At 36.2% G+C, this 27,476-nt stretch overlaps 1 protein-coding gene across 2 annotated transcripts; it reads right to left on the bottom strand.

Moving 5' to 3' along the window:
* LOC117421460 (choline transporter-like protein 1) lies at positions 1 to 27,476 on the bottom strand. Of its 2 annotated transcripts, XM_059031963.1 has the most exons (17): positions 27,180 to 27,476; positions 25,587 to 25,676; positions 23,944 to 24,086; positions 21,967 to 22,103; positions 21,473 to 21,566; positions 20,722 to 20,891; positions 20,259 to 20,348; positions 18,290 to 18,429; positions 17,591 to 17,777; positions 17,060 to 17,225; positions 16,673 to 16,826; positions 16,303 to 16,386; positions 14,247 to 14,384; positions 13,409 to 13,645; positions 13,128 to 13,217; positions 4,372 to 4,408; positions 1 to 1,921 (listed from the first exon to the last, which is right to left on the bottom strand). In XM_059031963.1, the coding sequence occupies exons 1-16, from the start codon at positions 27,201 to 27,203 to the stop codon at positions 4,373 to 4,375; spliced, it is 1,980 nt and encodes a 659-aa protein (XP_058887946.1). In that variant the 5' UTR covers positions 27,204 to 27,476; the 3' UTR covers positions 1 to 1,921; position 4,372. The 2 variants fall into 2 exon arrangements, with proteins under 2 accessions (XP_058887946.1, XP_058887950.1); XM_059031967.1 differs by lacking the exons at positions 1 to 1,921; positions 4,372 to 4,408 and adding an exon at positions 7,219 to 7,447 and having other exon boundaries at positions 27,180 to 27,475.

Here is a 27,476-nt window from a genome sequence, read left to right as displayed (position 1 = left end):
CACATAGACACACTGTCATGTCACATTGTTTATTTGAAAAGAGATAAGGATTGCAGCGGTCAGGACTTCCTGCACCATTTAAATGACAGTGGCAAGATCTCCTGATCTCCTGGACCACTTAGAGGACATATCCTTATCAGTTAACCACACATGAAGAGTACAGTTGTGATAAGTGGCATTAACACCGGGCCAGCAAGTGAACCCAATGGCATAAACAATGTTTGTGTTTTTATTACAATCATTTTTTGTAATCAGAAAGGATGTTACCCTTGTCCACCCTTGGCAAAACATTTGGACATGCAAACAGAAAAAGTGGTTGTTGGCAAAAATCAGTGTAGCCAGTTTGAGTGAGTGATGTCGAAAGACCAACGCAATATTATAAGGGCCCACGTTTTCAAAAAAATATTAATATTATTATTATTATTATTATTATTATTATTGAGTAATTTATTGTTGGTTTCCAAAATCTGACTATGGGGCTAAAAAGTACTTTCAATTATTTTTTAAAGATGTAAATTGTTATAAAATGTTTTTAAAAGTGTCCTGTTTTGCAATAAATCTCAATCCACATAACTCTGTCAGTTTACCCTGGCTGCAAGTTCATCAAGTAATTATATTTATTCTTCTGTATGAAACAGATCCACTTTCTAGTTCGGGCTGCCCCACTGAAAACTATCATCATATTGTCATCCCAACACCTTCCTCAGCCAGACAGCCTTGTACCCAGCATAATGTATTCTTGTGATACTGAATAGAAATGTTATAGACAAGCTATTTAAGTGTTGATTGTGGAATAATGGCCTGCCATGCTAGCAAGAGGCATTCGTGAGCCACGTTTTCACACAAATTAAAAAAGACGAATAGCCGGTGGACTATGTACTGGAATTACTGTAATCCGCCTGAAATCTGAACCGCTGTTTCCATGTGGTGTTGTTCTGACACACACACAGGTCAACATGACCTGCTAAGCAAATGCCATCACATTATAGCAGTTCTTCCTTGTACTGTAAGTAGAGCCATACAATCACAATCAATGATTTAACTGCTGATGGCACTGTACAGTTTAGCAGTTACACATATGGATTATATTACAGTAGAACTCAGTAAAGAGCAGTTACAGTTCAATTCAAATTCATCAGAGGTCTTGTTTCATATACAGTATGTGTTTGTGAATGAAGAGTAATGTTGCTATTACAGACCTGATTTCTAGCTTTGACAACATCATGTGAAAATGAAACCATGTAATGCTAATGAAAAGCAAAGAGCATTTTACTGTATTTAATCCTGCACTTAACCCAATCTGTAGTATTTTGTATTTCACCTGCACTCGTATCTAACCCTGGTGTAACTATCAGCACTGTTACCTGCTCCCGAACTGCCCTGATATCAAATCGTACTGTGTTTTGTATTTGCTCTTATTAGGACTGAAGTCATTGTATTTTGTATCTTGCTCTTAATTGTACTGTAATTCTTGATATGTATTTTTTGGAAGTTGCCCTGGGTAAGGGTGTCTGCTAAGAAATAAATAATAATAATAATATGATATTCTTCCCCCATTTTTCTATCCAATTTGAAAAATGGCTAGAAAATGTGTAGTCTCATTGTTGACTCAGCAGTTAACCTGTTTTCTTCCACTACCCAGTTAATGCAAAGGCCAGTGTAGCATTGCCTGAAGACGGGCAACTCAGTGTGAATGGGATTCGAACCACGCTTGCATGACTTTGTACCCAATTGTTTACCAGTCTTGGACATCCAAAACACAGTATTTCAATACACTAGGTGATTTGCGTGATTCCATTGCAGTTCGTAGTTTTGTTCGCCCTTATTGTACGGCTCCTCTTCCTGAGTAATTTTCTGGTGTGAAGCCCCTCTCTAAACGCTGTCCTTCACAGGCCTCTTCTCCATGTTAAAATCTTGCTTTCTGAGTGGAAATAATTATTTCAACTGACACAGCACACTTTCATAAAAATGTATATATTCTTACACATTTTAACATACAGTATATGGACTTCTGCACTTAAATCATCTGTTAGCATGTGAGATACATCAATCAGATGTTAAGGTGTCAGTACTTAAAAAGAGGCTGCTCGAAAGGCATAAATAATCTCCACAACTTATGTGTGTCTTAAAGTGGACATAATATGCATATATGGTTACTTGTAAGTATGCATTTATGTAGATTCATAAGTCATGCAACATTGTTGAATGGAAAACAATGCAACTTAAATGTTGATAATATTGAACAACCCCCTGGTGGCCAAACAGTGCATCGCAGTCTCTCTGTCAGACATTTCTGCTTTGCATACACTATGTAACACAATTTTTGTTCCTGGGTAGTAAGTGTTATTTCCTAATTGGTTATGCCTCAAAAGTATAGAAAATGGCTATTATTCCCCACAAACTTTGCTTTTGTGACCAGGACAGTGATATTTTGAAATTTACCTATTTCCAATGAGAAAACAGGCGAATTTGTGTCTTTTCGTTCACTTAAAGTCAGAAAAAAACAACATATGAATCCAAATTAACATGTATTTATACTAAAGTAATACAAAAATGACTACAAAAGATTTAGAAATGAGTAGTTTTTCAAGATTAACGATTATACTGTAAATCACTTTCACGAATCAGCCCCCAAATGTAGTCTCCCAGCATGTTCTCGTTATACTGTCCTTGGTAGCGGCGTTCAAAGTCCAGTATATCCTGGTGGAAGCGCTCGCCTTGCTCCTCCGAGTACGCTCCCATGTTCTCCTTGAATTTATCAAGATGAGCATCAAGGATATGGACTGTTCCAAGCCGCTTTTTCCTTACTAGTGAGCTTCTTGGGGAATTCATTGCACTCCAGGATCTTCTTTATCTGTGGTCCTATGAAGACACCGGCTTTGACCTTTGCCTCAGACAGCTTAGGGAAGAAGTCTTGAAGGTACTTGAAGGCTGCCGACTCCTTATCTAGAGCTCTGACAAATTGTTTCATAAGGCCCAATTTGATGTGCAGTGGTGGCATCAGCACCTTCTGGGGGTCCACCAGTAGCTCCCACTTGACGTTGTTCCTCCCCACAGAGAACTCGGTCCACTGTGGCCAGTCCCGCCTGTGGTAGTGCGCCTTGGTGTCCCTGCTGTCCCAAAGACAAAGATAGCAGGGAAACTTGGTAAAACCGCCTTGGAGACCCATCAGGAATGCCACCATTTTGAAGTCTCCTATGACCTTGATGCCATCTCAGAAAAATGCAGATATGTATCCACTTAGGTAGCTGGAACTAAACTGAACTGGTGGGCTTAAGGCCCCTGTATTTATACTACTATTTATTTTACTGGAAAGTTCTAGAAGTTACTCCAAGTTAACTCAGCACTGAATCTATCTGGAATGTTCTGGAAAATAGGTACATTTCAAAATATCACTGTCCTGGTCACAAAAGCAAAGTTTGTGGGGAATAATAGCCATTTTCTATACTTTTGAGGCATAAGCAATTAGGAAATAACACTTACTACCCAGGAACAAAAAAAAAAAAAATGTTACACGGTGTCATCCACCAGTTTTTGTGATGTGCCAAGTGTTGTGCGAATTATGAATCACCCTATAGTTGCTAATTTTATCATTAAACAAAAGCATACCAATTATTTTTCTGTGACTGTTTTTGTTAACTAAAATAAAATGGAGAATCTGATTCCTAATGTTTATTGTCTTTTAAAACAGTTATAAAATGTCATTTAATGCACTACTGTTTAGGCAAGGGCCAAGTAATTCCAGCTGTGTTTAATTAAAGATAGGAGAAAATGTAACATTTAGTTGCGCTGGTTTATTCTAGTTTTGTTAACTTAACAGGTTTTGTTCCAAGTAAACGAACCAATCAGCGACACTCATGGGAGAAGAGAAATCTTGCGCAAAACTCCCCACCAACCCAACACAGCCTCTTTATCAATGTACTGACATCACTGGGGCTCCAAAATAGTCATCAGACCAGCTACAGCTTGTGACTCAATCATTCACACTCAAAATTAAAAAGCACAGCGGAAGCAAATGAACCATAAAATGTGATCTGCCAGAAAGTTAGCAATACTGGTGACAAACCTAAACATTTCAATTAAGAAACAAGAGGCTTTCACAATCCAGTAAGGATGAAATTGTAATGTATTGTATAAAGCAATATCATGCTTTTATTATGATCTGGTGCTTGAGTCCAGTATAACAAGTCAGGCATCAGTCAGAAAGGTGTATACCAGAACTACTTCTGCTGGTAACATATAATAGCTGGGAATGTTAATCATTCTAGCAAAGCCGCTTAAAGAATGCTTACAACAATCTGCATGTGACCCTTCACATGCAGTATACCAAGCTCAGTATTAAAACCTACAATTCTACAAGTGAAAACATACCTTAACTTGTGATATTGTATCCTGGATGTTTGGAAAGCTTGCACAAAACAAACATAATGCATGTAAGAAAATCTGTTTTTCTATGCCATTCATATTAAAAACATATTTGGAACAAAATGAATTAGTACACACACAGGGACGAGACAAATATTAATTGGTTCCACTTTATGCAAACCTTTTATTAGCCTGAAAGTGCAGTGCTTCCAGCTCAATAAAGTATTAACAGCTCATTCAAATGAACTTATCAACCACATGCTGATACATGGTATTTTTTTTTAATCTTACAAAGTTGCAATAGACCACAGTGGTTTTATAAATGATTGACTGGCCAGGGATGTAAGTGGGGTTTTACAGTGTGTGTGCAAAAATATTCAAGGATAATGCAAAGGTTAAAAGGCAGATCTGTGATACTGTTGGTCTCACTTCTGCTCTTAAAATGATCTTACAAAATGACAGAGGTAGAGAATGTATATTGCTGAAACATACACACATATTAATGGAAAAACCAGCACACACAACCACGTGGTTTGAAAAAAAAAAAAAAAAAAAAATCACTGGAATGATGCTGGTCAAGATAACACATTGTATTCTGTGCTAGTCCCAGTAGAGCACGTCAGGTGGCTAGCCATGGCTCTGAACATTCCTCCACTCTCAGACCTGATCAAATAGCCATATTTGGTACTTCATTGATTGAATACCAAGGAAGTCAACAGCAGAAAGTTTCTGTACCTCCCTTTTTTTATTCCAAACCCCCACACACAATCTATGGAACTAACTAGTCAGGAATCAGGAGTGCATGTCTTCCATGTGAAAGAGCAAAGGACTACTGTAGGAGTTCATTATTGCTGTGTTTGGTGTGACTACTTGAGTGAAGGAACTTTGCTTGTCTTTCTTGCTTCGCTCATTGTACTTGGTGCAACACAAAGCAATTCTTGTAAAAAATGACATTGTTCGCAATTAATTAAAATGTTACATCTTTATTTAAAAAAAGGAGATCCATAAGAATTCATATAAAAAACAAACATTAGTCCCTTGCAAAAAATGGTTTATGTACTTTAGAACCCATAATTATTTCCCATAAATATTATTAAATGTACATAGATTGAAATCCAATTTATTTACCATAAAAGAGAGTTCTATTGTGATTAACAGAGAAAAAAAAATTACAGTATTTTAGACAACTGCTCTCTAGCTCAGAGATCATGTTAGATTTTCTGAGATAACCATACAGATAACCATACAGACATCAGATTAAAGGCCAAAAATACAGTGTTTAGTGTTTAATTTACTGTTTTTTTATTATTATTTTGATCTGTGAAAATATACTCATGTCTCTGTGATATAAACAGTTGTCTATGCTCATAAACCAATAGTAATATGGGTACAAAAAACAATACTGCCTGTGTGACTAATAATTAATATCAGCTCAAGTGAGAAAGCCAATGGGTTAGTTGTCCAAAGCGACATACCCGCTTATTGACTAATAACTGCAAGTATTAACATTCAACCACTTTTTCTTCTCAGTACAGACCTGTTTGAAAACCAACCCATTATCACTAGAGCTGAATCGGACAGAAGTAAACAAAAAATTGTAGGGTCACATGGGGTTAGCTTAAGGTTCTGTCCCAAAATATTAAAAAAAAAAAAAATACACACACATACATTTTTGGCCCAATCATAACAATTTTTAAACCCTGATTTTAAAGATGCATAAATGTAACACTATCTAAACCTACATTGTGTGTTTTCTTAAGGCAAACTTCATAACCACCTTTCTCTCTTTTTACTGCTATTTTAGAACTCGTCTTAGCGATACATAATCATCAAGACACCCAACAGGAGGTAAAGCCTTCCTAACTAGTTAAGGCAGGTTTCCAAAGATGATGAATCATCCCTCCATTTATCCAACCTGCTATACTCAATACAACTAACCACTTATGTTAATACAGGGGGATTCATAATTTGCACAACATTGTTGTTTTGCATTGTTTTCAATTTTACTTAAATGTTGACATTATTGAGCAATCCTCTAGTGGCCACAGAGTGACTGTCCCAGACCTTTCACATTTGCATATCATTCTCTACGTACCCTGCAGTGTTCACTATGTCCTGACAGTGTTGCACAAATTGAATTATGAATCTCACTCTGTATCCAAGTACTGCATTAAAAAATCTCCAATGGTTTTCTTCACTAATATAAAATTAGGTTGATAAACTAGTGCATGTATAAAGAGCTCCCTTTTTAATCATTATTCTCTTATTGCTCATTGTATCTCTCAGGAACCATGACTCCACATTTGTGAAATTAAAAAGAAAAAAAAAATTAATATATATATATATATATATATATATATATATATATATATATATATATTCTTACCCTGAAAAAATACATGTGTATATTATATATTCATTCAATTAACAAACTGTAATCCACACACAGATATGATGGCAACGAATTGGGTTCCATCAGACAGTAATTATGGAAATTCATATTTAGTGTTTTTTTTATGATAATTCAATTAAAATGTATACAATGTAAAATTACTTTATTGATTTGATATAGGTAAATGGAAGAATGTGTAGAGTGTTCTAGCCAAAGATTATGTATATACATAATGTTAAAAACAAGGAGATTCCTTGATATTTAGCATCTTAAAAAAAAAAAAAAAAAAACTGAAATTCAATGAAAGACTATGGTAGTTTTTTTTTTAATCTAAGTGCAAGTAATGCCTATTTGATTATCCTGTATTAGTGTAATTAATCTGGTGGTGAATATACAGTATATATATATATATATATATATATATATATATATATATATATATATATATATATATTGCTTCAGGTCATACAACAACAACAAAAAAAACTCACTAAAATCCACCAGCAGTGATACTATGAAGAACCTTTGATATATAAACTGCTACTGTATTATTAAATATTGTAAATATTCTTATTATAAAAATGTGTATTCCCTGGGATGAAAGCATATAAAAAACAGCAACAACAATCATTTGGAATGTCTAAAAGCTCCATAAGGTGGTTTTGGTCAAGCTGAACTTGCTCCAGTGGCCTAGAAAACAAACAGTGGTCGAATCTTACTAAAAACAATATCAACTGTATGCAAATATTCCATGCAAGGGTTTACTAAAGCAAGCCTTTTAATGCTTTTAAATGTAACGTTTGAATTGAAAATGTTAATAATAAATACACATATAAACAGCTTCGGAAAAGAAAGAAGGAAAATAAATTAATGTGCAGATGGTAAAAACAAAAAACCATGACATGACAAGGCACTACAGATCTAAAAACAACAATACATAAAAACATAACAGGTCCAGTATACCTGAGTTAAGGCTGCCATATCTTGAAATCAAAGCTTGCCAATTCCAATGTACAGTCATGCACACATTATACCACCCTATTTATCTATCGCCGTGATTTTAGAAATGTTCAGGCCAAAGGCCAAATAGTGGAATGCAGTGCAGTTTCTGTATTTATGCTGCATGCTCTTCTGTATTATTAGAACTGATTAAACATTCAAATCCATTACCGATAGTCACAACCTTTAATGAAGATGTAGGGCCTCAACTAGGGATGTCACAATATTAGTCCAGAAATGATTGTGGTATATTAATTATCGCGATGTTACAGGTCTGATTTTGAAGTAATTGCAAAGTTTTCCCTATCTTTTTTCTGAAAGGAAAACTCATCAATATTATGAGACTATCAAGAAACAAACTTTGTACTTGCTTCAAAATGGGGCACTTAGTGTTCTTAATAAATGAATATCTCTATAAATGTTTAATTGTTTAAAAAATATTCCCAATTTTATTTTTGTTTATGCCACTAAAATATCCAAACTAAATGTCTTATTCAGCTATTCACACTCAAGCATTATACAGTACACCCTCGCTATAACGAACCTGTTGGGGTCCAAGCCTTTTGATTTTTATATCAAGGGGTTTGTTACAGCTAAAGGACAATCAAAATAAATTATTATAACTGTGGAGAAAGTTAATGAGATGATATTGTGAATAACAGTAGAATTACATGTACCTGTTCGTCTCATGTATGCAGTATTCTACCTTTGCTTTATCCAATTCGTTAAAGAATTAAAATGCAGTACAAAAAGCAAAAATCCCGAATTGAAGCAAAACATTTATTCAAAATCAATCTGACATGAATCGTTTCAAAGTGCACCAAATCTTAATCCAACATGCAAGAATCCCAAACTGAGCTTTTATTCCAAATCAACCTGACATGAAGTTAATCAGATCCTCAAGTTTATTTTCGTTGTTTATTTTTCTTTAATCAATTTTGCTTTGCCGCATTTTGACAGGCAGCAGTGTGGAGTAGTGGTTAGGGCTCTGGACTCTTGACCAGAGGGTTGTGGGTTCAATCCCAGGTGGGGGACACTGCTGCTGTACCCTTGAGCAAGGTACTTTACGAAGATTGCTCCAGTAAAAACCCAGCTGTTTAAATGGGTAATTGTATGTAAAAAATAAATAAAATAAAAATAATGTGACATCTGTATAATATGAAATAATGTGATATCTTGTAACAATTTTAAGTCACCCTGGATAAAGGCATCTGCTAAGAAATAAATAATAATAATAATAATAACCTATATTCATGACAGAGATATGCCTGCGTTACTCCTTTTTGTCGATCAATATAGTTTCCAGCTTTGTTGCAACATAAAATTATTTTTGTTTCGGAGGCAGTTACACAGCATCCACTTCTTAAGACAAGAGTTGACCGGGATGTTGACAGTGTATGTATATTGTAACAACATTCCTTGACGCTATAAGAATAAGCCTTCAGTCGATTCAGGGCCAAACTCGATATTCATTACACTAATAAATGATCAAAGACAATCTGCCAATTGTTAACTAACAATTAACAGGTCGCTGTGGGCCACGACCTACGCTGCTAAAACTAATACATTTTTAAAAGGAATCTCAGGGTGGAACTATTCTGTCTGTTTATTCACTTCCCTGTCTGCTTCACAACAACAACAACAACAACAACAACAATAAACACTCCCCCTGTCACTGGTCTTTAGTACCAGTTAGTCCCGCCTCGTCCCACCATGGCCAATTACCAGCAGCTCCTGTGGTCTGTGACTGCTGCCCATAGGCTGTTCAACCGATGTGAAACACAGCCCCTCCTCCAAGTATTCCTGCACTTCACAGACCTCACATAAGTTACAATATTGTAGGCCAGGTTCGTTATAATGAAGGCTGTTATAGCGAGGGTGAACTGTAAGCTACGTAGGGCTTCATACCCTTGAAAAAAAGAGTTATGCTCCTATTTCCTTAAAGAGCAGTCCATTGACCAAAAATCAGTATGCCCAGGAAGTCGATTTTAGGTTTGTTTAAAAAAAAAAAAAAAAAAAAAAGCATATTATTCAGATGTTCCGTGCTTCGGCGTAAACGAAAAGGTTTTATAAAGTGTTCACTAGTGCTAAAAACAGGCTCAATTTGCTGGCCAAATTGATTTTATTTATTTTGCAGCACTTCTATGACGTTGCTTTTTCATGTGCATCGCGTTTCATATCTACACTACACAGGCGTGCATGCTTCCACAATGTTCAAATCACGGCCAAGAAATATGCATTGATGAGTTTAGCGAGGAAAAGTAAAATATTACCTGTTAAGTCCAAAAATGTATATTTCATTCAATTTCAAACTTTTAGGGCACTATTCTGATGAAATGAGTGCAAATTGTAAATGCAGTGGTTAAAGTTAATAGTGTCTGCCCCGCTGGAAAAGTGTGATTCTGATGAAATTAAAAACCCAGTGCAAGTGCGTTTAGTGGCGCAGTGACAGCGCCCAGCCAATCAATGCTGAGTAGGTTGGGAAATCTGCTATCCAATCGGGGCCAGGCAACAATCCCTTTAAGAGACAGAATGCACTTGCGTCACTGCAAGGCTCCGATTTTGAATGTTGAAGTGGCAATCATGTCGAGCGGCAGTAGCACAGAGCAAGAAAAAACAGAGCAAGTCAGAACAGCAAGTAGTAGGTCTCGCCGAGAGAATGTGTAAACCATGCTTCACGACACAGGAGATTGCTATATTAATATCTGTTAACATTCATTTGTCCACTACTTCTGGTCCTGGCTATTAGCTGTGCCCTACATTACTGTTTTATGTGTGCTTCACACTTTTTTTTTTTTTTTGGTTCTGTGTCAATGTGTGGTTTTTATGTATTCTCTCCCAATGGCCAGTCCTTGTATGTGCTGACTAGGTCCACACGCTGTATATTTTCTTTATGTACTTTTTGTTTCAATAAACCAATTTAGCCTTAACTATGGTGTTTCTTTTGTAATGCATTAATAAAAATAATATTACATACCTGATACATCCTTCCTCTCAATGGATGAAATTATAGTAATAGCAAGCAAATCATCCACGATTATTAGGGGTCTACTTAAATCTCAGAGAATTTACATATTTCTCCTGGGTAGGTTATAGAATAAAATTAGCATTTCGCACACCTTTTGCAGACCTGTTTAAACATTAAATAAACTAAAGTGGATAATATTTCAGAGCACTATAAAAACCTATAAATAGTGGTACTTGCTTCCTTACTAAAGTGGAGTGCTGTCATTTGTTAAAGGAAAGCAGGCAACATCCCCCAGCAGTTGCTGCCGACAATCTCTGTGTTGTGGCGACTGCACGTTCTGCATTCACTGAATTGACTGTAAGTGTAAGGCAATGCTTTGCCAAGTTAGACAGATGTGGAAATCGATTAGAAACAGTCTCCAAACTCTGTTACCCTCAAGGGCATCTGGCATTCTTTAATAAAGGCTATATACGTTCATTGTCATATTGTTTGTCCCATCCAGGAATTCTTTTTATTAGTACTGAGTCAAAAGAAAGAACAAGTGCCTATTTGCGTCTAAAATTCTAACTGCATTTAAAAAGTAGGCAGCAGGTTGTTTGAAGTGAGGTGGCTGTGCTACATCGTACCTGTAGTACTGATTTAACTTGGCTACAACTGACAGGAATACTTTTTGTCTGCGCCAACTTTCAAGTTTGTTTTCTGAAAGCTGTTATTTGTTTTATGTTCTGTTTAGCAGCCTCTGTAGTAGCCTTTCGTTTAATGTGTAATTCTGAAGCTAAATATGTCCATCTGCATGTAAAGTTTCTTTGGGAAATTTCTTGACATGATCCTCAGCATCCAGCACTCAAAGAATATCACAGACATTTGCAAAGCTTTTTTTAGATGTTATAGTAATAAAATAATGACTTGGAGCGCATTATTGAGGAGTTTGGTGATAAAACGAGTGATCAGGAGATGCACGACTATGAAGAGACCCAGTTTAGACTATTCTGTGGATATTATTCTTGCTTAAATGACACATTTTAACCAAACCTGTGCAATGAAGCAGTGGTTTTATGGCAGTGTAAATCCAGAATACAAGTTAGAACACTGCGTGAATTATAAAATTCAACAGAGCATAAAACATACTGTATCTGGTGGAGTGAAGACGCTGCAGACTACTTTAAATCATTACTGATGCCAGCCAAAGCCACAAAGCAAACATGTATAATTTAAAAATAATAATTTTTTTAGTTTCATTTATTTAAAAAGTTGTATTTTTTCGAATAATGTGTGTAAATTACATTAAAACCATAGTTTACTAGTCCCTTATTACTAGTCAAACCATCTAGCAATGCAATACCGGTGAATTATGTGTTCAAGTCTACCTTCCAGAGTCTGACATTTACCATACCGTGATCTCACAGTTATCGCGATAATATTTTTCGCTACGGTATTAACCCTTTGCGGTTCATTTATTCAGTGCGTCTCAGGCGTGTCAGGTCCAATTTATTTTCACACGCGCAGTTTATTTTAGACGCGCTGTTTAAAAGTATTTTTTTTTCACAGTAAAACAGGTTTAAAAGGCACTGCGTATCAACAGGACACTCAGTACTGCATCTCCAGCCCCGCCCCACCCCTTGTTCACTGTATTTTTCACATACCTCTTCATAGTCGTGCATACCGATAAATCATCTCCTGATCACTCGTTTTATCACCAAACTCCTCAATAATGCGATCCAAGTCATTATTTTATTACTATAACATCTAAAGAAAGCTCTGCAAATGTCTGTGATATTCTTTGAGCGCTGGATGCAGAAGCAGCTATCTTGTTTGTTTATGTCCGTGTTATCTCTGTGGTACTGAGGCTATGTGTATTGCTCAGATCGGCCCCCTTTTTTTTTTTTCGGCTTCTCTTGATTCCTATCGGTCTCACTCAGCCATTGAATGGTTTTCTCTGCTTTTTCCGGAGAAAAAACGACTAGACACCTGTGCTTTACTTCTTTTTGATGGTGTCGAACAGGGTCCGACATCGGACCACAAAGAGAATTATAATGTCGTACCTGGTCCGACATAGGACCCAAAAGGGTTAATACCGTGGTGGGTTAATACTGTGGTGAGTTAATATTGCGGTATACCATCATACTGTGACATCACTAGACTAAACTGACCTTGTGAAGGAAGCTACATTAGGAAATCTGGTATGTATTTAAAGGGACACTAGCTTGCTAGAACAGCACATGATTGTGTCAAGAACTCAAACACCCAAGTAATAGGCAAGTACAAAAACCAAGAGAGTAGCATGTCTTACGTGACACACAGAACAAAAGAATGCTCAGAAAAAGACCAATCTACAAAGACAGAAAGAAACAGGAAATAAAAGTGAAATTCCTGGAGGGTTTTAGAATCCTTACAGGAACTCACCATTGGCTTAAGTTCTCTGCCATCAGCGGAGTCTGGTCTGCCCCCTCGGCTTCTGTCTTTCATTGCTCTTTTGCTATTTTCCACAAATTCCTGCAAAAGCAAACGCATACCAAGATCCCTGAGCAATATTTATTTTGCATAATCACAAGACAAAATGCAATAATTTATTTTTGGTTTATTTTAAACAATATAGTTTCCCCGATTACTGAAAGGTAATACCTGGGCTTTTCAAAAAAAAAAAAAAAATCCTGGTAACATTTTGTTAAATAAAAACAACTTACCATAAGAGCCTTATCCATGTAGTACTCTTTTCCAGGAGTCCCATCATTGTATTTTGTATCAACAGCAAAACAGAGGAAAAGAACATCCACCACCATTTCAAATATGGACAGGAAGCAGTGGGCAACCAGGAAAGCAAAGAGGCACACGATAATAAGAGGGAACACCCAGACTGTATAATCCCGCTGGTAGTTCAAAGCCAATACACCTGCAAAGCCTGTGGTGCACACTATTAAAACCTAAAAAAAAAAAAAAAGTTTAAATGTGTCACAAGTGGAGTCACTGTCCACTTTGCAATAGCTTCTCATTTAGAGATGAACATTGCAATTACTTAAACAACAATTTCAACACGGTCATGATTTCCACAAACCTTCCAAGCAGCGAACACTCTACATTCAAAACATTACTCTAGGTATGAGTTTAGTTATTTACGGGTATAAGTCTTTGTTGTTATGCTTAGTAAGTATTACAATGTCAAATCCTTTGTTCTGCAGATTAAAGAAATCTTAAAATACCACCGGTATAACTACAATGATTCACATCATTGTTCTGTTTACCCTCGACCCCCCCTCCACCCATCTTGCCCCATCTTTTGTTAGCAGTCAGGTTGCCAGTGACCCCAAAAAGTATATGCTTGTAGGATTTGGAAAAGGATGGGAAGGTACCTTCTCAAACATTACCTTCATGACACTAAATCGAAGCGGGAAGCCGATCACAACTTATTTTAGATGAAAACTATTACTATTTGTAATCTCTAATTTGTCATGACTTATTTGTAATTACTTGCCAAAAATCGCATATATGAATGGCATTTCCTGACAGACTTTAAGCTACCCATACCTTTCCTAGAAACAGTACAAAATCTCCAACAGTATTGATAGCAGCGACTCTCAATGCATTCTCCACCAGAATTACCAATGCGTCTCGGGCAGAGGTACAGAAATGTGTACTGTTGATAGCTGTGGCTGCATATGCATTCTGTAAACAAAACATAAGACAGCAGGTTTGGTTTGTTTGTGTGGGAAGGAATACCTCATCATTATAAATATAAAAGAAGTTACATTACATATCTGATGACATGACATACCAGAGCTGACATCCTACCGAGGTCAAACTTAGGTTTCAAGCAATAGCTGGCAGTATTTATTTAACTGCTTGGTATTTACTATTCAGCCTCCAAATCTATGTTACACAACCTCCTGTGCAGGTCCGATTTTTACGACCCGCTTCCGACCCGCTTCCGACCCAGACCCGCAACCCGCTGCAACACCATCTTCTTACCCGCAACCCGACCCGCTTTAATAAGACCGCAACCCGACCCAAACCCACAAGTGTTTGTCCTTTACCTACTGCCTGCGTCAACTGACTCTCTCACGCTCTCATTCACACACAGATATCTCTACCATTCTCCACAGATTGAGTTTACACAATAGGCTATACAGCGTGGTAGCTTTCTCTAGTGGTCTGGAAATCTTTTAACATTGTAACGTATTCACTATCTCTACTTACTTTACTATCAAATACCTGTCTATTTCTTTCATGCCACCAGTTAAAAGGGAGCTACACCTGTGCTTTCACAGAGATGATGTACCAGTTTTGTCGCTGTTATGTTCACAAAAACATAATGACAGGTTTTACAAGCAACGGATCCAGTCACATGTTTATTATTTTCATTGGCTATGATTCCACACTTCTAATTTACCTCTCGACCTACATGATATAAACCCTGCGTTATCTTTTGTTTCACCTCGTTCACAAACTTTAACATCACCAAGAAGCAGACGTGATAAAAAGATCTTGCCTTATTTGGGAAAGGGTTACAGACAAGTACACAAAAAACGTTTTTGGTGATTCAAATTCTGACCTGAAAATTATTCACATTCTGACCCGAACCCGACCCGATGCAGGACTCTACTCTGTGTCCTCATAGCTAGTTATGGTCATGACTAAGACCCTGAGCAGACTACCTTATTGTGGAGAATATCTGTTTCAGGATTTGTATCATATACTTTAAGAATTTAAATATACTTTAAGAATTTAAATACACTTTAAGAATATATATATATATATATATATATATATATATATATATATATACATATATATATATATACATATATATATATATATATATATATATATATTCATTCAATTAAACTAACCCACACAGATATGATGGCAATGAATTGGGTTCCATCAGACAGTAATTATGAAAAATTATATATATATATATTTTTTTTTAACTGCTACTGAAAGGGTCTCAAGAAAGTGAATCTCATATTAATACTATCTATTAAGGTATTATCATGTTATTGTATGAGGGGGTGCTATGTAAGCGTGCAGGCTGCAAATAGAAAGCTAATCATAAAAAAGGCTACAGAAGTCAAAATGTTGTATGCTGAATTTCATTTTGTAATAATAGTCCAGGTCCCAAACAAGACTTATTTAGGGTTTTCTTGCCCCTGTGAGGAATACATTCTTTCTCTCTCTGATTTCCTGCGTCCACATGTGAATAACTGTAGCAGCATATCAGGGTCTGCTTGCTGTGTCATTAATGAGTGCATCATGGCACCAGTGGCTTCATCCCGCAGCCAACCATCACCAGTGGGTGCAGGTACTTCAGGTTTTGCCACTTACACATTATGTAGCATAGAAGATCCCCACCATCATTAGCCTTTCCACCATACATTCTAGTTACAAGTTTCTCCACAACAATGAAAGTATCCATTGAAATTGTATTTCCCGTGGCAAAACAAAAAATAAAAAAGATGAAATCTGGTCTTGGGCCCCAGACATTTTACTGGTACAGTTGCATGTCCAAAGTTTAATATTTTCCATCATTTAAAGTATATAAAAAATAATGCAATAGTTACTAAAGAATCAATATAACAGTTACCTGGTTTAAACAATTTAGGCACTTCTCTAGGCACCACAAGCAGCAGATACAAGTCTTCAAAATGCAACGGGCACAAGCATTTTCCTGCAGATCAAAAACAGAGAGCAAATATTGAAAAGCCACTAAGAAAAGTCCTCAATTTCCCCACTTTATTTCATGAGATAATCTTTCCATTATTTTACTGGTTTAACACAAAATTCTAAACTAGCTCTTCTGTGGCTCGTGGCTCCCCGCAGTCCCCAAGCAATAAACCTCAATTATTAACCATGTCAATTCCAACATTTTAGTAATGATGGTATGTGTTCAATTAATTAACTATTGATGCACATTAACATAACACAACATATTAATACAATCATAGTTTTCTTACTTTTCCCTTCAGCTGGCTGTGAATGTACATGAGTATCAATCGAGGAATCTTCACTAATGTGATGATGAAGGAGCCTTTAGCAACTGTACCAATATGGTAACGAAGGAGTCGAAACACAGATGCGAGTATAGGAAGGGTAAGATTTGCTTTATCCCTGTATGTATGTATGTATATGTATATATATATATATATATATATATATATAAAAGAGAGAGAGAAATAGAAAAAACAAGCATTAACAAATTAATCATTTTGGAAATAGCTTACTGGTAATGTGATGTAATTCTCTTGTTTCATTTACTTTTACTACAGTATTCTGCAGATTAAATCAAAATCATAAATACCTTTACACCTATTTATCTAACAAGATTTAAAACGATTCCTTACCTTGTAAAATAATATGTTACAACCGCACAAGCCACAGTCATCTGCTGACAAGCTAGAATGAACTCGCTTATCCAGATCAAACCAACAAAATGATACCAAGACATGTACTGCAAAGGGCCAGACATTTTGAATTCTACAAAGCCTTGTTCGTTCTTAACAGGATCTCCTGTTAATATAAAAAATGAATATCAGAGCATTTAGTTTCAATCAAAAGCGAAGAATAAGAACACATTAATCATTGTATTTTTATTTGAAATAAACATGTATAACTTGTAGGTACAGTCGTAAAAATGTGCTTTAAGCTAAATCTGCATTGTAGCGGCACTAAAGAAATACAGGCTGGTTCATAAATGCTGAACATCAACTCCGAATGTATGCATGACATTTCCCATACAAAGATGCTTGAAAAAAAGCATTATTTACACATCTGTCCTCTCAGATTGATAGATAACCCAAAACCTTTAAATTACAGAGATGCAGCACACAAGCAGCACACTAGCATATCAACTACTGTGAGTATAAATTCCTCACCTGTAGTTCCCAGGAAGAGTAAAACCATAACCCAGTAACTCCAGAAAAATATTAAAGCCAAAAATGTCCAAAATGGCTGGAAGACAAGCAGCGGAAGGTGGATAAAAACTTTTCCGGCCACATGAAACAGCGCAATTGTAAGAGCCACTCTTTTGCGCATTATTAACATCAACAGCAACAGGATCACCTAACGAAAAACATATCACAAGAAAAAAAATATTTTGTAATGTGAAAAAGGATCAACTTGTTTCACATTACAAGGATACGTTAAAATGCATCAGATATTGTCAACAAGGGGAATCTACTTTACCAAATTCTGTTTTCTGAGTAATTCCCTTTAATGTGTTTCTTGGCAAGTGCAAATTAAAACTGAAATAAAACTGAACAAATCTTAATTACAAAGCAAGAAACAATGCTTTTGTACTCATCTATACAACTGCTGACTCATTTGTAGGCTACTCATGCACACAATTGAGTACCACCCCGTAACAATAACACAAAAAAAAAACATACGCAATATAAACATATTCAATTCTTACCCAAAAGTTTTAATAAAAAGTAAATTTAAATCACAAATGTCTATAAGCAGTATAGCAAATTATATAATAATTGCACAATTTAAGATTTCTGTTGTGTTTCCTGGGCTCAGCTGTCAGCTATAATCATTCACTGTTGCTAGTAGAAGCAGCATAAACCAACCGTGAAAACTGTAGCAGCAATTGCATAAACCAGGAGAGCCTGAACATTATCTCCGGATAGTTTAAGTTGATCTGCTGGAAGTTCGTCAGTCAAGGACTTCCTGTGATCCACATATAACCACCAAAGAACACCTGTGGCTCCTTTAAGACATTAATAAGGTGGGTTATGAAGATAGATATAGATGTACAGAAACCAGCTGTGTTTATTAGGAACTGTAACTGTAATGTATGTACTTACTGTAAGACAATGTAACAGATTCAGTTGCCTTTTTATATTTAGTATTTCCAAATTACTCCAGAATCAAAAGGTAAATGATAACACTAACCTGAAAAAATTTCTATATAATTTTAGGTTCTGACGGCACTGCTAAATATTTCAGAACTCAAAAATGGCAATGCAAATATCAAAGTATTGCATCTTAGGCCAACACCAACCCTCCAATCCTCCTGGAGAGGAATGGATTACCTCCTTATTCAATACATATACCTTTCAAAAAAGAAAAGCATAGCATAGCATATTTTTTCTTCAATCTCTTAATTGCAACAAAACTTGATCAAAAGAATTGTATTTTAAACACATTTTTCTGAGTGTCACATTGTCAGGATCGAAAACGCATGAATTATGCCAAAACGCCCAAACACGTGACTATTCCCAAAATTAACACCATTTGCTTAAGTGCAACGTGCTGAGATGTGGCTATAAAAGTGGAGAGTTCTCAGCTTGCATGTCTTACTGGTGTTCGCTGTAGACACATTTGAAGTTATGCCTAGACTTACCGAGGCTCAACGGAATAATGCTATTGGACATTTGGAAGCCGGCGAATCTCAGTCCGCCGTGGCATGGTCTGAATGTTCCCCAGAGCACTATAGGATGACTTTGGCATTGATCCCAGCAACGTGGAACAACACTTGACTGCCCAAGATCCAGTAGACCATGTGTGACGACGGCAGCCCAGGACAGATTTATATGGCTACGTCATTTACGTGACAGGTTCACCACTGCAACCTCTACAACATCTGCAGTACCAGGAATGCTTAGAATATCCGACTAGACTGTCAGAAACCACCTACGGGAGGCAGGTATCCGAGCAAGAAGGCTAGTTAGAGGAGTGATTCTTACACCGCAACATCGTCGACTACAACTCCAGTGGTGTCATAATCACAGAGTATGGCCCATACAAAGATGGACAAACGTGGTGTTCAGTGATGAATGCAGATTTCTGCTTCAACGTGCAGATGGAAGAGCCCGGGTATACAGGCAACGTCGTGAACGTTTTACGGCCAACTGTGTGCGACAGGTTTGGTGGTGGGAGTGTCATGGTGTGGGCGGCAATCTCAGACAGCGGCAGAACCAACCTTGTTCATGTTGACAACCCGACAGCTCAGCACTATTGTCATGAGATCATACGGCCTCATGTGATCCCATTCATGAACTACTGTAACGTCACTTTCCAGCATGACAATGCACAACCGCACACAGCCCGGGCCACCACATCTTTCCGCACTCGGAACAATGTTCAAGTGCTTCCCTGGCCGTCTCGATCACCAGATCTGAACCCCATTGAGCATTTGTGGGACGAGCTTGATTGACGTGTGCGACAACGTCACTCCGAGCCACAGACGTTACAAGGACTTTTCCAGGCACTTGAGCAAAAGTGGGTTGCCCTTCCCCGGTATGTTATCTAGGCTCTGATTCGATCCATGGGCAGGAGATGTCAGGCCATCATCGATACCAATGGTGGGCATAACCATTACTGATTTCTGTTGACCTTGAACTTTGTTTGACCTTTGAAAGTGACTTTATTGAACGCCTTAATGATTTCTGTACAGGTTAAGGTTCTTTGGAACTGTCTATTTTACTATGCAAACTGCCATACTAATGCTATAAAAAGTAAATTCAAAACATCTATGTGTTTCTTTATTTGAAGAGTATATGTTTAAAATACAAAAAGAGAGGGGTGTAAACTTACCAATTGATCCAAGAACCACTAAAGCAGTTAATATCCAAACAAGTACTGTAGAGATATATCGAATGATGACCATTAGAATCATGGACAGAACTTTAAAAAAGAAAAAAAAAGTTTACATTAATTAAACTCTACATAATGCACTCAGTAATACCCACATTTAACTGTAAACAAACATACATTTGATGGTGATTTTTACATTGGATTGCCCTTTGCTGCAATTGTTGCCACCAGACGTAGCCATTTCTACTTGGCAAAATAGGTCAAATGACATCTGATGGCACCATGCCTGACGATACTGCTGCTACTGCCATTGTACCTTACATTCCATTGAGCACTACTTTAAAAGAACAACAAATTAAAATCTGAAGGACAACTAAATGTACGGAATAAACTTGAAATATGTGGCAAGATATGCAAGATGATAATGACGAGCTGTACTTTTAAAAACCACGCTACGACTTACCTAATGATAAAAAGCAGAGTCCTATTATTATTTCTTTGCTCGTCATGACTCCGCTGATAAGCCTGTGCAGAACACTGTTGTCACTAACGAAGGTGATCAAAGCCTCAGCAAAGTTGGCATAGCAAGAGATGTCAACCGGGGTGCAGCGATGGAACAGTGGGATTGACTTGCTGCTCAGAAAGTAAAAGAAAAAAACAACAAAAAAAAGTTAATTGATGAAAAAAAATCTAAAATAATGAGCAATCATAATAAAGTAGATAAACGTCATGTCATATGCAAAATTAGGCATTCTAAGTCATCTCATACATAACCATGGTCCATAAATATGTCGAAATGTTTATTAATTTGTCTTAATACGAATATATTGATGTTATTTGTCAAATGCATTTCTGTATTCTTGAATCTGTCTTCCGGTAGGCTATTCCCTAAATTATGCTTTTTAATTTTGATGACGATATCATTCCTTTAACAGATACCAGGTAATAACATATTTACAATTTGAATCGTATTTAGATAATTAGTACATTTGTACACTAACTGCATCAAACTAAACTGTACACTGACACAAACTGAGACAGTACAACTTACATCCACATTCAGCAGGTAATAAAAAAAATACCAAAACTAATTTTTCAAGTAACAATCAAGCTGACAATCAGAAAGAATTTTGTGGCAGATGTCTCTGAATTAAGATTAAACATGTAGTGAATGACTAAACTAAATGAGAATAACAAAAAAATCCATGAATTACCTTGGTGGCACAGGAATTTTGGGGCATAACTTGGATGACTCTGGGTCAGTGGTATATTTAGAAACCTCTAGTTGATAGGAGCAGAGTTTTGACCCTAATGAATTAAAACAAAGACATTTTCCAGTCAGACTCAAACAGTGTTTCATTGTATTTGAAATCAGAACTGTGCATTTTAAATGTCATCTTTCCTTGTGTATAACAATCTACTGATTCGATTAGGTTAATAAAATACACAAATAAACAAAAATCACTGCACAGTGGATTTGACCTTCAATAATGTGTCCATTAACATGCTATAGGAGGCAGGAACACTCAAATGCAGAGGAAACTTTAAACAAATCATATTCATTATAATACAAAACTTCTCGTGTTACAATGAAGGAGAACTGTTTAAATATTTTTGTTGCCAAATCAAAAAATTGAACCAAACTGCTAGTCACATATTTTCATAAGATTATCTTTTTGAGCCACAAAATGCAATTTGAAAGGCTTACCGTTGTTTTTTCCAAATTCCTGCACTTCCTTTAAAGTTTTTAACTCTGTACTAGGGCATTCTGACACACACAAAGCAACTGATTTGATTCTTCTATTAACAATGTCAAGGTTGCATGGATCTAAGAAGAAGACATACCTAAAATAAAAAGGGTTATGCACATGTTACAGAACACACAAGAAGAAAAGATTTATGTTCTAGTAAAACTGAAAGGACAGATTTACTAAGCTTCAGCTTTTTTTTATGCATGCCCAATTTCTCTGAATGTGTTATTAACTTTGTAGCGGTGAAACAAAAGCTTAGTCATTCTGTCACATCTTCCTTAAACTTTCCAATATGATCCTGGTGAAATGTGATGTTAAATGGAAATGTTTATGGAAAGTATAGCTTATTAAATATTTACCTGAAAAATGTTTACAGCCCCTAGCCTTGGCTGTGCCTGGTACTGGTCGAATATTCCATTCTCAACCACTGGTACCCCTTAATTAGCACATACAGAAAAACTATCAAGAATTTACTAGAAAAGATTTGTAATGAAATATATAACTTAAAATAGGCCTGGAACGGTTTCATTAAAAGTCCAAGGCGATCAACATATACCTATACATGCTGTAAATAAAAGTCTTAACATTTTAAATCAGATTAAAATGCTACAAGAATACCACATTATTTTTAAAGACATTTATTTGTACTGCCTCGTGGTGCACACTTTACAGTGGATGAAATAAAACATAACTCTTTCCTAAGTAAAAATTATTCTGCTATAATGTTGATGTTCTGTACCCTTACTCTCTGCTGCTCAAGTGGTGATGTTAATAACTAAAATTTGAAGCACTCTAAAGTTTATGTCACCAATGAACAGGACGCTGTAAAACTATTTCCGGGAAAAATACAAATAAAACATAAAAAGAGGCAGCAAAGCAAGTAATGTTTCCTTTTTTTTTTTTTTTTTTTTTTTAAATAAAACATAATATTTTAGGAAACTGTGTAAAACTGATGAGCAACTGTCCAGTTCTAATACATTTCTTGGTAACTACTTTGGGCTAAACTATCATCATTAAACCGAACAATGAACAAATCACGTTAAAACTCCCAATTTTCTGAAACACATTTTTAGGAATAACAGTGCCAGCTAATAGTTGCTAAAGATTGACCAGGATCAAACAAGTTCTAGATCAAATGTTATCTGACTGAAGGTCATCGATTGCTATTCAGTTTCACTCATGTTCTTTACATCATTTGGTTGAACTACTACTTTGAGTTCAGTAAGTACACAAGTTGAATTTCCTACCAGAGCAATTAGAGCAAAACTATTCAACTCCAAAAGCAAACTGGACCATCAAAAGGTTTAAGCGATCCAAAACTGGTTCATGTAGTCATAAAATGTGAATGGAAAATAACATTTTTTTAAGCTAATGATGTGTAAAATGTCAGGTTTGTTTTGTATTACAAGTTTCCTAGTGTTATTATCTTCTCCACTTTTTATAAAATATAAAACTAAGTAAGTACATTTGTCACAGCTTAGCCAACAATAAAAAGTTAATAACCTAGTATCTTCTCATAACAAACTCACAAAGTGGATTAAATCCCTTAACAGCAAGTAAAATGAAGAAAAAGCATGAATGTCTCCCAAAAACATCTTAATGTTAGGTTTGCAAGCACCAGAAGGGCAGGACGTATTATCTGTATCCAAAGTACCCCCAGTAAGAAGGGAAATACAAACAGGCATGAAAGAATACTAACGTGTATTTTGCCTATCCGGTTTCACAGGTCTCTGTAGCAGTGCTTGTAGTATAACAACATCTGTTTCTTTCACGATTGTAATTTGCATCCCTGTCGATACTTACAAAGTAACTCTTTATTTAAAGTGACAGTAAAGACTTTAGAAACTACATAAGCACCTTGGAAGATATATTGACAGGCAGTATTTGTAATTTCAGAATCAGACTGCAAAAAAGAAATTATGTTCAAAACTCACTTATTTTTCGTCTGATCGAGCCCACTGTACTCTATTCCTTCTACTTGTGTATTCTTCTGACCACAGATGTTTCCATAACTGTCATAACCAGACACTAGCCTTGCTGCTGCTCCAGTTGCGACTGCAAATCCACAGATTAATCCCTAAAGAAAAAAAACACGTTTTCTTTCTTGAAGATTACGTTGGAAGGATACAAGTGCATTAGTGTATAGATATTGAGAAACAAGAATAATGGCATTCCAGCATTTGGAAAAACTGTGGCGATTTGCTAAAGTTTGGTCAAGTAGTCAAAGTGGTTCACTGGCAGTGAACCACTCTAACACTATAACACTATTCCCTTAATATACTTTGGCGATGTCCAACATATTTATTTTTGCTGGCTCTTTTATAGATAAGTTACAATTTGCAGTGTTACATCTAAACTTAAAAGGGGAGTTTTGTGAACAAAAACAAAGCATCCCCAGGGAAGTAATCAAAGGGGAGTGTAACATCTGATCGAGTGCTATTTAAAACTGAAGCAAAATGGAAAGTTAAATCTCATGTCCAGAGGCTGAAACAATGTGGCAGCAAAATCGTTCCATTATCAACTGTAATGGAAATTTAGTGCCAGAACAGTAGAATATGGGTGTGTACCAATTATAAAGACAATGTCAAACCGTGTGGTCAGTATCATTGATATTGCCAGCACAGTTAACATGAATAAAGAGTCATTTTGTCTACAACGTGATGATGTTAAAATGCCATCTAACAGATTAACAACTGCAAAGGTAGGAGCAGCTGTAGTAGCTGTAGTAATAATGCCCTCTCTTTGTGCTATTCCTAAGCATTCCTCTATGTGTTGTTTACATGTGCTTGTGGCAATGTGCCCCGCCCCTGTGTGCATATTATGTATTGTATGTTGCGTGCGTGTGTTAATGTTGGTGTATAGATTGGTACACGGGATATAAACGGGTCTGTGTTTCATGTGTGATTTAAAAAGGTAGATTTATATTTAGGCACGAGGAGGGCACAAATCACTTCACGTGCTGGTTAAATGTAATATGTGAGCACGGGGTTGCACAGAATTAATTCACGTGCTGGTATTCAAGTGAATAATTAATTAGTAATTGAATCCCAGCACAACAGTATATATAGATGCACATTTCATTCAGTCGGGGTTGGGTGTTCGGTGAGTGGAGAACGGGATTGGAGCGGAGGTAAATGTTAATGAAAAGAGTAAGAATTAGTAGTTGTTTTCACTCACCGTGTTTGTTCGTCTGTCTGTTTTTAAGTGTAGTACGTTTCGTTTGTCTTTTTGTTTTGGCTCGAGTGCCGTGTCCTGTTTTGTGTTAAAACCTTTTATTTTCTGTTCTGTTTATTAAATGCTGAGCGAAAGCATTCGCTCAGCTTCACCAAACCACACCTCACTGTCTGTTTATTTCCTGCTTCTGGTCTGACGCCACCCACTCCGGCCGTCTTTGTGACAGCTTTAACAACTTACTGTACTATGGTAATACATTGGGGGCAGGTATTGGATTATTCCATTTTTAAGTAAATTAGACCCTTTTTATTTCTGTTTTTAATCACTTTAGCATGATCATTGCCAATAGAAGAAAAATGCTTATGGTTTACACCACTCCAAAAAAAGAAGAAAAAAAACATACCATTCCAACACAGAAAAGAACAAATATCAGTAGCCATGGAATGTCTGTACAACTCCTATCTTCTAAAGGTTTCCACTTTCGTTTTGATCCCTGTAATAAAGCACCAGAAGTTAAAATAATGTGGAATTAAACACTATAAGCACAGTATACAGTAAGATAACAAATGTATTATCATGTTTAATACGATACAAGCACATGTATCGTTTAAAAGCATTTTACCACACTAAATCTCAAAGCATTTCGGGTCAAGAGGCAAAATATAAAGTTCTCATAAAGCCCAACACTTACTATTTTATTTTTTTTTTAATGTTTTTTTTTTTTTTTTGTCAAGTTGAGGCTTTAGTCAACTTCACAGTGAACAGCCCATAATTGAATAGCTAAGCAAGATTCAGATGGGCAACCTGCATGAGGGAACACACAACCACACCTTAAATTATGCAAATGTGGTAGTACATGTAGCACAAATTATGAAGAATGTTATTAAATGTAACACTAACTTATTTTTAGTATCAACAACATCTGAACCATGGCAGCAGTGTGGAGTAGTGGTTAGGGCTCTGGACGCTTGACCGGTGGGTCGTGGGTTCAATCCCCGGTGGGGGATGCTGCTGTTGTACCCTTGAGCAAGGTACTTTACCTAGATTGCTCCAGTAAAAACCCAACTGTATAAATGGGTAATTGTATGTAAAAATAATGTGATCTGTATAATGTGAAATAATGTATAATGTCTTATCTTGTAACAACTGTAAGTTGCCCTGGATAAGGGCATCTGCTAACAAATAAATAATAATGAATGAATCTGAACAACTGACTTTAATTTCCTTATTACTACCAGCAACATTATTAATTGGTCTTTGTTTGCTTTCTCAGGAATGTACATTTATTTTCTGGTCATCAGTCCTTAAATCATGATAAACATTTTTGTCTTGGTTGTTTATTGTACAGTGGATTGTCAGGACCCTCAATCACATTACATTCTCACCACAAAAAAAGACTTATTCTAAAACAATAAGAGCACAATATTGCAAATCTAATAATTAATAGCTGGATTGTTGGATGGTGGATACTTCATCATAAATAAAACAGTACCGCACATTAATTATTTACTATAAACAAGGTCTAAAAAATGCTGAACGTATGGGACACATAACTTCGGTCGTTTCACCCATCACTGGAAAATGGAGCCATATTTGTTTACATTTTGTGATTCCAAATTTATTTTTTCAAATAATAACACAAGATCCAACACAGGTGGTTTACATAAAACGTTATTATACTTGAACATGAAATGACGTGTAGTTTTGTCTGAAGTTATGCGATGTAATACTCGTACGAATCCGTAACAAATAGGATTAAAATGTTATGAAAATAAGTTCACACGTAATATTACACACTAATCACTAATAATTATTAACCAGCCTCGTTATTTTGTAAAGATGTTATTTAAATTATTCATAAAAGCGACTACTGATCAAAAACTAAGGGGGTGGGGTGGACGGGACGTTGCTTTTACCTGTTAATAATAAATTAATTAATTAATTAATTAATAAACCTTTGGGACCTTGGTCAGTGTTTCTGGGTTTCTTAACTCACCTCTTTGCTGCCACAGCATCCCATTGCACGTTAACTACTGACTACACTAAACAAAACTTGAGAGAAAGAGTTCTATGTCGTTCCTTTTAACTTCAATGTAGTAAACAAAATCTTCCGCAATAACCACGAGCCCTACTTTAAACACATTTTAATCCCCATTTTCCCTCCTCAGGTAAAAGGATTATATACTTCTTTAGGGTTAATCGCACCACACTTCCTGGTTGTTTCCCAGGATAATAAAAGAAGGAGATAGGACAATCAATCCCATGGTTCAATCGTAGTAGCCCATGATTCAAT

The sequence above is a fragment of the Acipenser ruthenus genome, chromosome 1 (assembly GCF_902713425.1).
Source record: "Acipenser ruthenus chromosome 1, fAciRut3.2 maternal haplotype, whole genome shotgun sequence".
Lineage (NCBI taxonomy): Eukaryota > Metazoa > Chordata > Actinopteri > Acipenseriformes > Acipenseridae > Acipenser > Acipenser ruthenus.
This window is presented reverse-complemented; position numbering and strand designations above follow the sequence as displayed.